Here is an 18,133-nt window from a genome sequence, read left to right as displayed (position 1 = left end):
ATCACATTTTCTTCCTTGTAATGGATTTGAAATCTGCATTCTTATTCTCAATGCTTTTACCATGGTGAACAGTTTTTCACTGTCTTTTCTGGGTATGATTTTTCTCATAATTTTCAAAACTTATTTTGAATTTGATTTCAGAGAGCAGTCCATGAGGCCAAGCCTCATCAACAACACAGAAACAACCGAGTATCTAAAGGCCCCTCAGTCATCACTGTGAGCCCCATAGCAACCATTGTTACCTGGGCGGCCATGCATTCCAAACCTGGTCTCTCAACATCACCATTATTTGGAAAACTGTGATTCTCTCTACGACTATAAAAATGAAACTTTTTTAAAAGCGGTTGTTGCTGAGAAGTTTAATCCTTTCTGTCCAGTAGGAAGTCAATGATGTGTTTGAATTTGAATGACTCGGTGAATTCCTTCCCACATGTGCAGCAAGTGGATCACCGCCACTGTGTGCCTGTGGGGATTACATTCCAGGTCAAACCGGGAATTGGATCTCTTCCTACAGCTTGAACATACCTCTGGTAACACTCCAGGGGGACTGTGCTTGTGTGGCACAGGTCAGATCATTGGCTGGCTTAGTCCTGCTCCTCGGATGCTGCTGGCCTGCTGTGCTTTTCCAACACCACTCTAATCTAGATTCTGGTTTCCAGCATCTGCAGTCCTTGTTTTTCCACAGTACATAAGGAGGCCATTCACACTTTCATGTCTATAATATTTCCTGAAGCACCCACCTATTCTCCACTCCTATCTCCATCATCTTGCAACTGTCCAGCATCCTCAGTAGTGTAGTGGTTAGTATCCCCATCTGTGACTCAGGAGACTGTGACTCCCCGATGGGGAGGATTTGATATTTTTATGGATGTCTTGTCGCACAGAGGTAGTAATCCTAACCCTGAATCGGGTTCAAGTCCTGCCTGCTCCAGAGTTCAAAAGTTCACAAATACAGAGCAGAATTAGGCCATTCAGCCTATCAAGTCTGCTGCGTCATTCGATCAAGACTGCTCATCACCCCCATTTTCCTGCCTGCTCCCTTGAAAGGATTCAGAAAAGACTTAGACTGATGTTTCCAGAGTTGGAGCATTTTGGAGAGACTTAATAGGCAGGGGCTGTTTTCCCTGGAGGTTCGGAAGGTGAGGGGTGACCTTATGGAGGTTTATAAAACAATGACGGGCATGGATAGGATAAACAGACAAGGTCTTTTTGATGGGGTGGGGGAGTCCAGAACTAGTCGGCATAGATTTAGGGTGAGAGGGGAAAGATGTAAAAGGGACCTAAGGGTCAACTTTTTCATGTAGAGGGTGTGCTTGTATGGAATGAGCTGCCAGAGGAAGTGGTGGAGGCTGGTACAATTACAGCATTTAACAGGCATCTGGATGGGTAGATGAATAGGAAGGGTTTAGAGGGATATGAGTCAAGTGCTGGCAAATGGGACTAGATTAGGTTAGGATATCTTTTGGCATGGTCAAGTTGGACTGAAGAGTCTGTTTCCGTGCTGCACATCCCTATGACTCTATAACAAATGTTCAATGAAGTGGTCTGCAATTTCCCACATATGGCCTCCCTCCCATTCTGAATACAGGTGTTACATTAGCATTTTTCCAATCCAATGGAACCATAAGATCATACGACACAGGAGCAGAAATTAGGCCATTCAGTCCATCGAGTCTGCTCTACCATTCAATCATGGCTGAGATGTTTCTCAACTCCATTCTCCAACTTTCTTCCCATAACCTTTGATCCCCTTGACAATCAGGAACATATATATATGTATATCAGTCTTAAATAAACGCAATGAATCTTTCCCATGTTAAGAGAATTTTGGAATATTGTAACTAATGAGTTCACTATCTCCGCTGCCACTTCCTTCAGGACCCAGGGTGTAGGCCATCAGCACCAGTGGACTTGTCTGTCCTCAATCCAAATAGTTTGCTGTGTACCTTTACCCTCTCAACGTTGATTGTTTAAGTTCTACCCTTTCTATAGCCTCTGACTTGCCAATTCTAATAGGAATAGTTCTGTTGTCTGCCAACATAAAAACTGAGATCATCTCTGCCACTTCAATGTTCCCCCATGAACTCACAGTTTTCATCTTCCAAGGTACCACACTGAGCTCAGCGACTCTGTTCCATTAGCAAACCAACAGAAGCTTTTGCTGTCCTTTTTGATATTTAGTGCGAGGTCTCTTTTGTAAGTTAACTTACCTATTTTTATTTATATTTTTTAATATCACTTTGTTTAGGTTTGAAACTTTCCTAATGTTTGACCCTTCCAGAGGTCCAGAATAACATTTCACAACAGGCTGAAAAGTTAAAAAAAACACTACGGTGAAACTTTTTTAAATAACACCTTTCTGGAGGCTGGGGGCCGGCAAAACGATCGCCCCGCCCCCGTTGTCACCGATTGGTTGGTGGCCTCCACAGACACGCCCCCTCAACCCGGGATACGTCACATACCCCGCCCCTTGTGAGCTGGCGCATGTGCAGTGCAGGTCCTGCAGCGGGACTGAGGCAGTGTTACTGAGTGTGGGAGCAGAATGGTGTAGGTGGCTGAAGTCATAAGAGCCGCTGGAAAATCTGAGCAGGTCCGGCAGCTCGTGCCGAGAGAAATCATTTCGGGTCCGGTGACCCTCCTTCAGAACAGGACCAGGTTTCAGGAACATCCCGGGGAGGTCGCCAGGCCCGAGCGCCAAGACCTGGCTCCTGCCCCCGGGGAGAGGAGACAGTGAGACAGGGTAGGATTGGGAACCGCGGGAGGAGGGAGACTGGGGAGTTTATAAACTCCGAGGGGGAGGCCTCAGGCCTCCAATAAAATCACCACAGGCCCAGTGTTTACTTCACCGGCGAAGGCGCTCTCGGGTTGCCTGGCAACCAGCCGCCATCTTTGTGAGGGTCAGGCGCATGTTGACTTGGGGCGGGGAGCGCGGGCGGCCATCTTGGTGAGGGCACCATCCACTGTCATTTCTGGGAGAGAATTCCAACCTCGTGGTAACCTCGGCCTTGGCCGAGCTTCATTCCCCATACTGTCCAGCGATGTGCAGGTTAGGGGGGTTCAGCCATGCTAAATTACTGATAATCCCCAAGGATGGTCTGGTTAGTGTATGTTGACCATGCTAATTTACCCCCAGTGTCCAGAGATGTGCAGGTTAGAGTGGATTGGCCGAGGTAAGTGTATCCATGGTGTTCGGGGTTCTGCAGGTTGGGGTGAAGGTCTGGACCCCCTCAATTGGGTGTCTCGGTCCGAGATCGGTCAAAAGAATCACTAGGAGTACGGTCTATTTAAAGCAACGTTATCAGCTTAATGACATAAGGTAGCCTAGCACAGATTTGTCCAGCAACACAGGTTAAAAGCTTCTGTGTTCCGTGGCAAAATTACACAATTACATTCGAAAATTACGAATTATTTATTTTTGCGACAGCACAGCCTGAATTACAAGAAAAGACCAATAAAATGTAACAAGGTGACATGATTGACAGCAGGTTAGTCCAACGATATTTCTTGGGAAACAGATTGTTTTACCACAAAATCATCCCATGCTTGCCAGTTCAAGGTTAGTTCGAATACCAAATTACTTATGATTCATATTATGCAAACTCCATTGTTCTCTTTTATTTCTAAATCCAACCAACTTAGCAAAGCAACAATTCAAGTTCAATGTCAAATCATAACCTGAAGCTATTTTGTTATATTTATTTTAAAATAATATTTAAAATTGAAATGCAATTTTGTGGTTAATAAAAACCTACATACACCTGTTGCTCCTAACAACAGCCTAAATTCAAATTTTAAATCCTGATCTCAATAAAGCAGCAGTTGTCTCATTACCCAAAAGGGTGATGCCACAAACGATATAAGTACGGTTTTGATGGCTAATAACTCCTGAAAATCCTCCTACAGAAAAAAGTCACTGAGAGCTGCATATCCCAAAGAGTGATATTACTGTTTTGTAGAGCTTTTGGGTTCTTCCATTCTGTGCAAAACTCAGTGGAGACTATGTTCCTACTGTTACAGCATGAGGAGTACTTACTTTATTCAAAATAATAACCAGGTTTAGTGCAGGTAAGGGAGGGACCTTGCCAATAAGAGGCATGCCTGTCTTTGTGACTTCCTTCAGGCTGTTCAATAGATAGGTCTTTTGGTAAGAGATGCGGTTATTGTACCAGAACAGTTCCACCCATCCCATAATTGGGAAGACATTGGTGCCATTAGGGGTCAAAAAGTCTTTTGCTGAAGTCAGCACATAACAGACCACTTCATCCCTGCCAAATATTCTATTGTGACTTTGAAGAAACAAATTGTAATCGAAAGATAACATTTTCCTATCTTCACTTTTGTGGTGTGACCTATTTGGATGGGGCAAGGCTTACCAGGGTAGCTCATAGCACAACTGGTATCAAACTGGCACACAACACCTTTACAGGGTAAAGACCACTTAGACTTGTTCTGTAAACGAACTGTTCAATCTCTGATGAAGCTGAAAATGTGTTGCTGGAAAAGCGCAGCAGGTCAGGCAGCATCCAGGGAACAGGAGAATCGACGTTTCGGGCATAAGCCCTTCTTCAGAAGAAGGGCTTATGCCCGAAACGTCGATTCTCCTGTTCCTTGGATGCTGCCTGACCTGCTGCCCTTTTCCAGCAACACATTTTCAGCTCTGATCTCCAGCATCTACAGCCCTCACTTTCTCCTGTTCAATCTCTGACCACTGCAATAGTCATTCTTGGTAATGTACAGTCCGTCAGCAGACAAGGACATCTTCCTGGCATAGGTGGTGCACAGTCTCTGGTTGCTCGGGATCGCACAGGTAAACTGTCCCTTCTTGTGCACCAATGCTGGCAATGGCAAGTCCACACAGCAGGGCAAGTTCGATTTTTATCATCCCCCCCCCCTTGCAAGGGGCTCGTCTGATGAGCTTGCAATGATGGAGATGAACCCAGGGGCAGATGAGAATTTAAAATTTGAATTTAGGCTGTTGTTAGGAGCAACAGGTGTATGTAGGTTTTTATTAAATGGCTTTTCAATTTAAAATAGCTTCAGATTATGATTTGACACTGTGAACTTGAATTGCTGCTTTGCTGAGTTGGTTAGCTTTGGGGAAAAGAAAACAATGGAGTTTAATAATATGAATCATATGAATTTGGTATTCGAACTAACCTTGAACTAGCAAGCACAGGATGATTTTGAGAGTAAAACAATCTGTTTCCTAGGAAATATTGGACTAACCCTGCTGTCAATCATGTCACCTTATTACATTTGATTGGTCTTTTAAGGCTGTGCTGTCTCTTAAAAAACATGTAAATGATATGTAATTTTCGAAAGTAATTCTGCAATTTCGCCACGGAGCTCAGAAGCTTTAACTTCTGTGTTGCTGGACAGAATTGCGTCAGACTGCCTTGCTTTATTAAACTGATAACTTTGCTTTGTACAGTCTGCATTCTGTTCGTTCTTTGACCGATCTCGAGACGGAGGGGTCCCGTCTGGGATCCAGATCTTCAAGGGTGGATTGGCCAGGCTAAATTCCCTCCATAGTGTCCAGGGATGTGTAAGTTCGGTGTATTACTCTGGGATAAATATAGGGCAATAAGGGGAGGGATATGGGTGAATTACCATTCAGACGTTGGTTTGGACTTGTTGGGCCGAGTGGCCTGCTTCCAGATTGTGAGGATTCTTTGAAGGGAAGGGATTTTTGCAAACTGCTCTCCTTCCATCTGCTGCAGAGTTCTGCTCTCGGCCTGTCCCCGCTCCCTGCCCCATTTGTGACATCACAACGCGGAAGTGGCAGTATCAGTTTCAATGTGAAACACCCTCCTCTGGGCAGCTCCTCATCCTGGGAGGGAGAGAGGGAGGGGGAAATCTGTTCACTTGTAGCAACTGGAGTGAATCCAAGGAGGGAATCTACTCTGCCAACTCAGGTATGTATCTTAATTACCCGGGTGAGGAGGGACGGATGATAGCAATTGGGGAGGGGGAGATACTTTATTTTTATTTTTAAAATGCATCTGATTCCCACAAATAAATGCATCAGGTTCAAGTACAGCACGTGCAATGATCCACATTGCAGCTTCAAGCTGGCTGCAACAGTTTTACATCCTCTGTTCTTGCTCCGTGTTGGCTGCAGCACATTTGGCTTCCTTTCCTCATCTCTTCTTTCTGCCACCCCCCCGAACTGTTGATGCTTCCAAACTGACCCTCAAAAGTTCAGGTTATACTGCCATTCTTTCCCAGTTTTCAAAACCCACAAAATACAACTTTCCCAATCCTCTGAGTATCGGAGTTGGGAGGTTATGTTGTGGCTGTACAGGACATTGGTTAGGCCACTTTTGCTCTCACTCCTATCAAAAGGACGTTGTGAAACTTGAAAGGGTTCAGAAAAGATTTACAAGGATGCTGCCAGTGTTGGAGGGTTTGAGCTGAATTGTTTTGGGCTGTTTTCTCGAGTGCGGCAGAGGCGTTTGTATACATTTATAAAATCATGAAAGGCATGGATTGGGTAAATAGACAAGGTATTGTCCCCTGGGTCTGTGGGTGTCCAGAACTAAAGTGTAATAGTTTTAGGGTGAGGTGGATGAGCAAAGATTTAAAAGAAACCTAAGGGCAACTTTTTAACTCAGAGGGTATTGAGCGTAAAGAATGAGCTGCCAGAGGAAATGGTGGAGGCTGGTACAATTACAATATGTGAATGGCATCTGGATGGTTTCTGAATAGGAAGGGTTCAGAGGGGTATGGGCCATGTGCTGGCATATGGGACTAGATTAATTTAGAATATCTAGTCAACATCGATGAATTAAGACCATAAGACATAGGAGTGGAAGTAAGGACATTCAGCCCATTAAGTCCATTCTGTCATTTAATCATGGCTGATGGGCATTTCAGCTCCACTTACCCACACTCTCCCTGTAGCCCTTAATTCCTTAATCAAGAATTTAGCAATCTCTGCCTTGAAGACATTTAACGTCCTGGCCTCCACTGCGCTCCCTGGCAATGAATTCCACAGGCCCACACTCTCTGGCTGAAGAAATGTCTCCTCATTTCTGTTCTAAATTGACCCCCTCAAATTATCAGGCTGTGTCCCTGGATCCTAGTCTCCTCCGCCTAATGGAAACAACTTACAAGTATCCAGCCTTTCATAGCCAAGCATGATCTTGTAAGTTTCTATTAGATCTCTCCTCAACCTTCCGAATGCAAATGAATACAATCCCAGGATCATCAGCCATTCCTCGTATGTTAGGCGTACCATTCCAGGGATCGATCGTGTGAATCTCTGCTGGACACACTCTCGTGCCAGTGTATTCTGCTGTTACTGCCGCTGAGTCACACCTTGAACCCTGTTTAGTGGGTGAAGTGGGAGGGGCAAGAGAATCCTTTCTGTCGGGTTTGCTGCTCTCGCACCCACTTTACTTCCAGTGCTGTCTGATAGCACCTTCCCTACGGAATTGATCTGCAGGAGCAGATGGAGGACATTTTTACCCTGGATGGAGTGTAATGTTTGTCCAACCCCTGCAGGTAGGTCTGAAATAGATACATTTGTCTCTGTCCCACAGGGCTAGGCTGGTCGGCTCAATTGGCCTCTATCAGTGTTTTTGCTCTGCCTGAGCCTCCACCTACCCCTCTTCATCGCCCCTTCCCATCCCTCATCAGCAAACTGATATCCCCCACTTATCGCACGTTTGCTTTATACCACTTTGCTTTTACAAAAGACCCACATTAGTACCTGTTTTCGCAAATCAAAAGAAATCCAAAGAGGATTTTTGCTTTCATGAGAGGCAACATCCTAGTGAACCTTCTCTGCACCCTCTCCCAGAGCATCCAGGTCCTTCTGGTAGCATGCTGGCCAGAACTGCACGCAATGTTATGAATGTGGCCGGAATAAATAGCTGTAACATAACTCGCCAACTCTTACACTTAAGGCAAGCGTGCTGTATGCCCTCTTGACCACGTGCTGCATGCTTTGCCACTTTCAGGGATCTATATGCCCAGATCCCTCTGCATGTGTTCTGTAATTTAATGTACAATTCTTATATTTCCTTCTCTTCCTTTCTCCCTCATCTGTATCCAGCTTCCCCTTAATTGTATTCATCTCTTTCCCCCCGTTCCTCACCTCTCCACACATCAGTGTATCATAAGACCATAGGAGCTGAAATTAGGCCATTCAGCCCATTGTGACTGCTCTGCGATTCAGTCATGGCTGATAAGTTTCTAAACCCCATTCTCCCAGTAACCCTTGATCCCTTTCATACTCAAGAAACTATCTTTCACAGCTTAAATGTACTCAATTACCTGGCCTCCACAGTCTTCGGTGGCAGTGAATTCCATAGATTCACCACTCTAGCTGAAGAAGTTTCTCTTTACCTCCATTCTAAAGGGTCTTCCCTTTGGTCTAAGGCTGTGCCCTCGGCTCCTAGCCTTTCCTAGCAAAGGAAACATCTTCCCAACATCCAGTCTGTTCAGAATTCTGTCGGTTTCAATTAGATCCCCCGTCATCGTTCTAAATTCCATTAAATATAGACCCAGAGTCCTCAAACATTCCTTATTTGTTCAGATGTTCATTCTTGGGACCATTCTCGTGAACCTCCTCTGAACACACGCCTAGGCCAGTACATCCTTCCTGAGATTTGGGCCCAAAACTGCACACAATACTCCAAATATGGCCTGACCAGAGTGTTACAAAGCCTCAAGTACATCCCGACTTTTACATTCAAGTCCTGTCAAATTAAATGTCATCATTGCATTTGCCTTCCTAACTACTGTCTCAACCTGTAAGTTTACCTTGAGAGAATCCTGGACTAGAACACCCAAGTCTCTTTGCACCTTAGATTTCTGCATTTTCTTCAGTTCCAAGGGTGACTGTTGGTGTAGGGGCAGCACCAGAGATTTCCTGACATGTGGATTGTATTCGGGGGTACCAAGTAATCTGAGGAACTGGCAGTATCTCAGGAGAAATGGTTATTCCTGGAGGAGGTAGAGAGGAATGTGGCGTGATTCTGTAAACTCGAGGTCTCCAGAAGTGTGCAGAGGTAGTGTTAGAATTTCACACCACAAATGTGAAAGCGAGGAAACTCCACCAGAATGCAGTTATCAGACATGACAGGCCAATGGTGTCTATCTGTGATGTTAGAATTCTATGATGCTTGGAACTGAAACATAAATTTTCAACCCCATGTATTTCATCTCCTTTGTAATAGAGGCCTCTATTTGTATTTTTCAATTGGTGTTTGTACCTGTCTGCTACTTTTGATGATTTGTGTACTTGGTCTCCAAAGTCTTTTTTTCCCTTTTATAGTGCTTAGTTTCTCATCATTTAGCAGTTCTCCAATCAGTCTTTCTTGGGTGAAAAGTAAATGGTTCTGATTTTGTCGTACTGGGTGACATTAAACATTTTTTCCACTCATTCGTTTAACCCATGAATGCTGTTTAGCTTCTTCCTGCTCCTTTCTGCACAAGTTGATGCCCCCCCTGCCCCTGGATAGTTGATAGTTGACCAAGAACTAGATAGGTGTCCCCTTGATCCAACCTCTCGAGCAATAAGCTATCAGTAACCAAGGACAAAGGTCTTGCACTCCAATTGTTAGCAGTAAACCTCCACTAGGGACAGATTCTTTGGACATGATCTTTGCTTTTGGCACAGAGGCAGGAAACATCTCACCTGTTTCAGATAAATCAAATTACTGACTGTCAACTCCTTTGGTACTGACACTGTCATGACACTGTCAACTCCTTTGATGCTGAGCAGCGTGAATTGAGTATTTACTGGCCCAACAAGAATGGATTTCCCAAACTGCCCCCGTGTTGGTGACAGTCATACACCCAAACCAGCTGCTAGTAGGGATGAGCCTTCTCTCTGAATCAGGAGGTCACAGGTTTAAATCACAGGATGTTGCTGGTAAGAGGTTCAGTGATGGAAATGTCATTCAGTAGAAAATACTAATAGCTTCCAGAAATTATGGCGAATGTAGGGGCTAGTATAAATAAAGAACTGACGGATATTAATATGTATGAAACAAAAATGCATCAGAGAATTGAATAGGATTTAAAGTAGCTAAATTCCCTGGGCTTGGTGGTTAACGCTAGTTCACTGGAAAGTGGTAATTGGAAAGTGGCACATGTCATCCCACTGTTTTAGAAAGAAGGAAGAGAGCACAGGGAATCAAATGAAAGGTACAACGACAGTTAAAAATTAATGATAGGACTGAGCAGAATCAACATGGGCTTATTGGAAATATATGCTGATCAAACTCAGGTCATTCTAGCTAACAGAATATATGAATGTCCAAATTAGGAGCTGAAGTAAGCCATTCGGCTCATTAAGCTGCTCCACTCCAAGAAGATAATGGCTGATTACTTTGTGTTATACATTGCACATTCGCATCCACCCCCATAACCTTAGATTCTTTTTAGGCAAAGGAATTAATCTACTTCTGCCTTAGAAATATTCAATGGTCCTGTCTCCACTATCTTCTGTCGCAAAGTATTCCAAAGCTGCACAACCTTCGAAAAATTTCCCTCCTTCTTTGTCACAAATGATTGTGTTTTTTGAAGAAGTAACAAAGAGGATTGATGAGGGCAGAGCAGTAGATGTGATCTATATGGACTTCAGTAAGGCGTTCGACAAGGTTCCCCATGGGAGATTGATTAGCAAGGTTAGATCTCACGGAATATAGGGAGAACTAGCCACTTGGATACAGAACTGGCTCAAAGGTATAAGACAGAGGGTGGTGGTGGAGGGTTGTGTTTCAGACTGGAGGCCTGTGACCAGTGGATCGGTGCTGGGCCCTTTACTTTTTGTCATCTACCAAAATGATTTTGATGTGAGCATAAGAGGTACAGTTAGTAAGTTTGCAGATGACACCAAAATTGGAGGTGTAGTGGACAGCGAAGAGAGTTACCTCAGATTACAACAGGATCTTGACCAGATGGGCCAATGGGCTGAGAAGTGGCAGATGGAGTTTAATTCAGATAAATGCGAGGTGCTGCATTTTGGGAAAGCCAATCTTAGCAGGACTTATGCACTTTATTGGTAAGGTCCTAGGGAGTGTTGCTAAACAAAGAGACCTTGGAGTGCAGGTTCATAGCTCCTTGAAAGTGGAGTCGCAGGTAGATAGGATAGTGAAGAAGGCATTTGGTATGCTTTCCTTTATTGGTCAGAGTATTGAGTACATGAGTTGAGGACATGTTGCGGCTGTATTGGACATTGGTTAGCCCACTGTTGGAATATTGCGTGCAATTCTGGTCTCCTTCCTGTTGGAAAGGTGTTGTGAAACTTGAAAGGATTCAGAAACTATTCAGAAGAATGTTGCCAGGGTTGGAGGATTTGAGCTGCTGGAGCATCGGAGGCTGAGGAGTGACCTTATAGAGGTTTAGAAAATTGAGGGCATGGATAGGATAAATAGGCAAAGTCTTTTCCCTGGGGTCGGAGAGTCCAGAACTAGAGGGCATAGGTTTAGGGTGAGAGGGGAAAGATATAAAAGAGACCTAAAGGGCAACTTTTTCACGCAGAGGTTGGTATGTGTATGGAGTGAGCTGCCAGAGGAAGCTGCTACAATTGCAACATTTAAGAGGCATTTGGATGGGTATATGAATAGAAAGGGTTTGGAGGGATATGGGCCGGGTGCTGGCAGGTGGGACTAGATTTGGTTGGGATATTTGGTCAGCATGGACGGTTTGGACCGAAGAGTCTGTTACTATGTTGTACATCTCTATGACTCTATAAATGGGTGATCTAATTGTTCGTTCACAACAGGAAGTAAACATCCCTCAACATCCATCTTTTGAAGACCATTGAGGCTCATAGAAACTTCAATCAAATCACCCCTTGCTATTCCAAACTCTGGTTGGAAGTCAGACCTGCCTGTCTAATGATTTTCCATTAGACAGTCTGTTCATTGTGGGTGTCAATCTAGTTTACCTTCTGTGAATTGCCTTTAATGCATTTTCATTCTTCCTTAGGTAAGGATATCAAAACTGAGCACCGTGTTCAAGATGTAGTCCCACCATTGCTCTGTAACTGAGGCATAATCGCCTTACATTTATGTCATTGGCCTTTCTAATCACTTGCTGTGCTTGCATTCTAACTTGTGACTTATTTGCAAGGCCCCCCGATCCCTCTACATCTCAGAATTATGCAGTTGTTCTCCAAGTAGGTAACAAATTGCATTTTACCATATTGTACACCACTTGCAAGAGTTTTGCTTATTTATTTAACCAATTTATCAATCTGCATCATTGATATGTCATCCCCACAATGTACATCTCCATCTATCTTTGTGTTGCCTGCAAATGTAACCACATACCTTTGATCCCCTCCTGTAAGTCATCTATCCAATTGTAGAAAGTTGAGGAGCCAGCAGAGATGCCTGTTGGAACCCCATCATACATTGTCATATACAACCAATTTGACAAAAGAACCATTTTTGCATATTCTGTTTTCTGCCAGTCAGTTGATGTTCTATAACTCTACAACATGAGCTCCTCTGTGCAATATGCTTTTCGTGAAAACGTGTCAAACACCTTGAGGATATTCAAGTTCAGTACATCCGCAGGCTTCAATTTACATACTCTTTCAAAGAATTCCTTTAGGACAGCATGGTGGCACGGTGGCTCCCTCTCACGGCCATCTATTTGATTTCAGTCTTGAGTCGACTATCTGTTTGGAGTTTGCATGTTCTGTCTATGTCTTTGTGAGTTTCCACTGGGGGCTCCACAGTCCAAAGATGTGTAGGTTGGATGGATTAGCCATGCTGGATTGCGTAATGTCCTTGGATGTACAAGCTTGGTGAGTTAGCCATGCGAAATGCAGGGTTACGGGAGTAGGGTGGCGGTCTGGATCTGGTTGGGATGCACTTGAGGGTTGGTGCAGGACTTGATCGGCCAAATGGTCTCTTTCCACACACTCGGAATTCTATGAATAAACTGGTGAAACAACATTTCGTTTTCATTTTAGCATGCTGATTCTTTTCAATTACCACGAGCTTTTTGACATGGTGGTTAGAATCTCCTTAATTGATTCAAAAACAAATGTTTAATTGCCATAGACTCAAGGGACCACATTTTCCGTGATGTATCTTTCCCTTCAAGAACAGAAGTATTTCCAGTCTGAGGAAAACTTGCCTGAATCAAATAAATCTTGGAAAATTAACATTAATGCAAATATGAACTCATTAGCCACCTTTTAAAATTCTCTGATGAAGTCCACCTGAACTCAGAGATTTGCCAGCCATAGCACCATCAGTTCGCTCAATAGCATTTATCTAATGATTCTCATTTCACCAAACTCCTCTGTTTGTTCAACCTATGGGGTTAAAGGCAGGATTCTTGACAGTGTGGTGGAACAGAGGGATCTTGGCGTCCAAGTCCATAGATCGCTCAAAGTTGCCACCCCGGTTGATAAGTTTGTTACAAAGGTGTACGGTGTGTTGGTTTACATTAGCAGGGAGATTGAGCTTAAGAGCTGTAAAGTTATGCTGCAGCTGTATGGAGTACTGGTTAGATCACACTTGGAATATTGTGTTCACTTCTAGTCACCTAATTTTAGGGAAGATGTGCAGGGAAAATGACAGAGGAAACATCACAGAATCGCTTCACAGGAGGCTCCCAAGCACTGAGGATGTCACCTAGACAGGGGACGAAACGTCTGCAACACAAATTCCCAGCTCGGTGAACAGAACCACAACAGGAAGCTATGTAAGCTGAGAGAGGGTACAGAGGACATTTACCTCGATGCTGCCTGGAATGGAGGGCATGTCTTAGGTTGGGGGAGCTAGGGCCTTTCTCATTGGAGCAAAGAAGGATGAGAGGTGACTTTATAGAGGTGTACTGTATGTTGAGAGGCATAGATAGAACGAATAGCTAGAGACTTTTTCCCCAGGTCAGAAATGACAGGGCATAATTTTAAGGTAATTGGAAGAGGGTTAAGGGGAGATGTCAGAAGTAGGTTTTTTACTCCGAATGGTGAGTGCATGGAATGCACTTCCAGGGTTGGAATGAGAGTCAGATACATTTAAGGACATTTAAGCGACTGCTGAACAAGCACATGGACGGCAGCAAATTGAGGGGAATGCAGGCTACTCTCATCTTCAAGTTGGATAAAAGGCTGGTACAACATCGAGGGCTGAAGGATCTGAACTGTGCTGTATTGTTCTACGTTCTCGCTCCAGAATGTTGCAGCAGCAGTATTGGAAGAACAATATTGCGTCAAACCCCTTGACACTTCCAGAGATGGGCACTGTCGATGGAAACTCGGTTAAATTCTGCCAGCAATCAGGTGATAGCCGGGTGGGGGGAGGGTGGCAGCGGTGAGAGTCGATGGAAACTCGGTTAAATTCTGCCAGCAATCAGGTGATAGCCGGGTGGGGGGAGGGTGGCAGCGGTGAGACTGAACTTGCTTACTTGAGAGGTTTTAGTTTTGGTTGCTGCGTGCAATGAAGTGTGAATCATTGTTTCAGCAGTTGGTTCTGTGTGTTTCTGAGTCAGTGGCCAAATTAAGGCGATTCACCCACAACCAGAGCAAGAGGCTGGGATTAATATTGACTCCACTGCATTCAGCATGACATCACGTCAATACTGTTAGACACCAACCCCCACCCCACCAGAGATCTCAAACCAAAACACCCAAAGAGAAGCGCATCACCCTATAATCTGTAAAATTAATGTGAAAAGTGGTGTAACCTGCTCTAATGTTTAAAAATAAATCCCTGACACTTTAAAATCAACAAAAATCCATTTATTTATCCAACAGTAACGGTGAACAGATGAACTAAACTATTAACAAATCAAATAAATCCCTTCTAACTACTGACTGTTCTGGAATGAACCAAGATTCTCATGATATGCTGATCCAATAAATATGATTCCCTCTCGTAACAAAAAATGGAATTTAGTCTCTCAGATTACAGCCAGGTTACATGTCTCTTGGAATACTCTGTGCTGCCTTCTGTTGAATCTTCTGTCAGGAATGCCCTTCTCAGTTTTTTTTAAATTGATGCATTCTCTAATATACAGATGACTGTCGGCCAATTTCCCCCTCTCAATAGAACTGAGGACTCTTGGCTCTCGCGAGGGGGAGTTAGAGATCTGGGCGTTCAGTCAATTGTACCCTGAAGGTGGCAACACAGGTCAATGGAGTGGTCACGAAGGTTTCATTCAGCAGTGTGTAAATAAATTGTTTTCCTGGAAGCCAAGTGATTTGACCAGCTACATCACTCCTGAGATACCTCTGCCGAAAACAACTAAAAAAAGTTAGGGTCTGGGCTACCTTCCAAGAATGTTTTGAGGGGATCTGGCCTGGTCCATAACACTGAACACCTGCAAATTGTGTCTCCAGGAAGGATGTAGTGAAAGTTGAAAGGGTTCAGAAAAGATTTAAATGGATGGTTCTGAGGTTGGAGGGTTTCCTTCCCCGGGATTGTGTACAATGGTTGGCAGGTTATGTTACAGTTGTATAGGACTTTGGTTTGGCCACATTTGGAATACTTCATACAGTTCTGGTTGCCACATTCCATAGCATCCACATCCTTTTGGTAGAGGGTGCAGAGAAGGTTCACCAGGATGTTGCCTGGTAAACAGGGCGCTTGCTATGAGGAGAGGTTGAGTATATTAGGATTATTTTTTATGAGAAAGATGCAGATTGAGGGGAGGACCTGAATGAGATCTACAAACCATGGGGTGGCATGGTAGCTCAGTGGTTAGCACTTCTGCCTCACAGCACCAGGGCTCTGGGTTTAATTCCCCCTTGGGCAAGTGTGTGGAGTTTGCATATTCTCCCCGTCTCCGATTGTCCTCCAGGTGCTTTAGTTTCTTCCCACAATCCAAAGATGTGTGGGTCAAGTGAATTGGTGATGCTAAATTGCCAGGTCAGGGGTAAATAAAGGGTAGGATAATGTGTCTGGGTGGGTTACTCTTCAGAGGGTTGGTGTGAACTTGTAGGGCCGAAGGGCCTGTTTCCATACTATATATGTTTCCTACTATATATATATATATATACTAGATACTGTCTTTACTATTGGCCAGCACCAAGTTGTCCCTTTGTAATTGGATCCTTGGTAAAACCGTAACCCAGAGGAAGTATTGCCTCACTCAGCAATTTCAACCCATACCCTGTCTCCAAGTAAGTTTCTCCCCGCTCATTTGCCAGGAAGGGGCAGTGTAGAGTCAACCAGACTGCTGTGGGTCTGGAGTCACGTGTCGGCCAGACTGGGTAAATCCTTTCCCACAATGCCAGTTCCCTTCCCTAACAAGGGAGAGAGTGAATCAGATGGGGGCTTTCTCCCCCCCACCTCCCACTCCCTGAAACGGTCTCATAGTTAGATTCCGAACTCCACATTTCTGACCGAATGCCAATTCTGCCATCTGTTGTGGTGGGATTCGAACCCGGGAGTCCCCGGAACCTGGTTGATAGTCCAATCGATAATGGCACTCGGCCGTCACTCCTTCAATCCCCCTGCGATGGCACGTGAACTCGCTGGTGCTCCTGCAGGTGGGAGGAGCAGGGGAAGCCCTTCCCGCACAGAGCAGGTGAACGGCCTTTCCCCCGTGTGGACCCGCCTGTGCCTCAGCAGGGTGGAGGCCTGGGGAAAGGCATTCCCGCACTCCGGGCAGCTGAACGGCCTCTCCCCTGTGTGGACCCTCTGGTGCCTCGTCAGGGAGGAGACGTGGGTAAAGGCCTTCCCACACTCGGGGCAGCTGAAGGGCCTCTCCCCCGTGTGGGTCCGTTGGTGCCTCAGCAGGTTGGAGACTTGGGTAAAGGCCTTCCCGCACTCGGGGCAGCTGAAGGGCCTCTCCCCTGTGTGGATCCGCTGGTGGGTCAGCAGGGAGGAGGCGTGGGGAAAGGCATTCCCGCACTCCGGACAGCTGAACGGCCTCTCCCCTGTGTGGACCCGCTGGTGCCTCGTCAGGGTGGAGACGTGGGTAAAGGCCTTCCCACACTCGGGGCAGCTGAAGGGCCTCTCCCCCGTGTGGGTCCGTTGGTGCCTCAGCAGGTTGGAGACTTGGGTAAAGGCCTTCCCGCACTCGGGGCAGCTGAAGGGCCTCTCCCCTGTGTGGATCCGCTGGTGGGTCAGCAGGGAGGAGGACGTGCTGAAGGTCTTCCCGCACTCCGGGCAGCTGAAGTGCCTTTCCCCCGTGTGGACATGCTGGTGGCTCCTCAGATTGGAGGAGCAGGTGAAGCCCTTCCCGCACTGAGAGCAGGTGAACGGCTTCTCCCCGGTGTGGACATGCTGGTGGGTCAGCAGGGTGCAGGAACTGCTGAAGGCCTTCCCACACTCAGGACAGCTGAAGGGCCTCTCCCCCATGTGGATCAGCCGGTGCCTCATCAGGGAGGAGGCCCGGGTAAAGGCCTTTTCGCACACAGGGCAGCTGAAGGGCCTCTCTCCCGTGTGGACCCGCAGGTGGGTCTGGAGGTTGGAGTAATTGCTGAAGGCCTTCCCGCACTCAGAGCAGCTGAAGGGCCTCTCTCCTGTGTGGAACTGCTGGTGCCTCAGCAGGTCGGAGGGATAGTTGAAGGCCTTCCCACACTCAGAGCAGCTGAAGGGCCTCTCTCCCGTGTGGACCCGCCGGTGGGCCAACAGGCCAGAGAAAAACATGAAGACCTTCCCACAATCTGGGCAGCTGAAGGGCCTTTCCCCTGTGTGGTCCCGCTGGTGGGCCAGCAGGTGGGAGGAATGTCTGAAGGCCTTCCCACAGACAGGGCAGGGGAATGGCCTCTCCCCGGTGTGACTGCGCCGATGAGTCTCCAGGGCAGACGGGAAACGGAAGCCTTTCCCACAGTCGCCACACTTCCACGGTTTCTCCACAGGACGGGATTCCTCGGGTTTCTCCATGGATGAAGCTTCAGCAGCACACAATCGAATTTCCAGCCCTTTCCTGTCGTGAATTCCTCTTTCCAGGTCGTATAGCTGCTACACGCTCCACAATTAGTGCTCTGCAACAGTAGGGTCTCTCGTCCAGTCCCACTGATGCTGAAAACATACTCAGTCAGTCAGGAACCAAAAAGCTTTGATCCCTCTCACAGAAATCAGTCGAAAATCGTTGCGGTCCTGGTGGACTGAGTGACTGTCAGACATTGACAGCGAAGTGAGGATCACAAATGCTTGAGAGTCAGTCGAAAAATGTGGCACTGGAAAAGCACAGATTTGTCAGA

The 18,133-nt window shown here is 45.9% G+C and overlaps 1 protein-coding gene across 1 annotated transcript in view; it reads right to left on the bottom strand.

Moving 5' to 3' along the window:
- LOC148143194 (uncharacterized) overlaps positions 1–18,133 on the bottom strand; it is a 67,602-nt gene that overhangs the window by 14,579 nt on the left and 34,890 nt on the right. The window contains 1 exon segment of the mRNA XM_087975785.1: positions 16,422–17,780. Within this exon segment, the coding sequence (XP_087831911.1) occupies positions 16,422–17,780 (1,359 nt within the window).

This window comes from Chiloscyllium plagiosum, unplaced genomic scaffold, assembly GCF_037043375.1.
Source record: "Chiloscyllium plagiosum isolate Xiang-an unplaced genomic scaffold, Cpla_swu_hap1 HiC_scaffold_27, whole genome shotgun sequence".
Classification (NCBI taxonomy): domain Eukaryota; kingdom Metazoa; phylum Chordata; class Chondrichthyes; order Orectolobiformes; family Hemiscylliidae; genus Chiloscyllium; species Chiloscyllium plagiosum.
The sequence above is the reverse complement of the archived record's forward strand: the minus strand, read 5'-3'. Positions and strand labels throughout refer to the sequence as shown.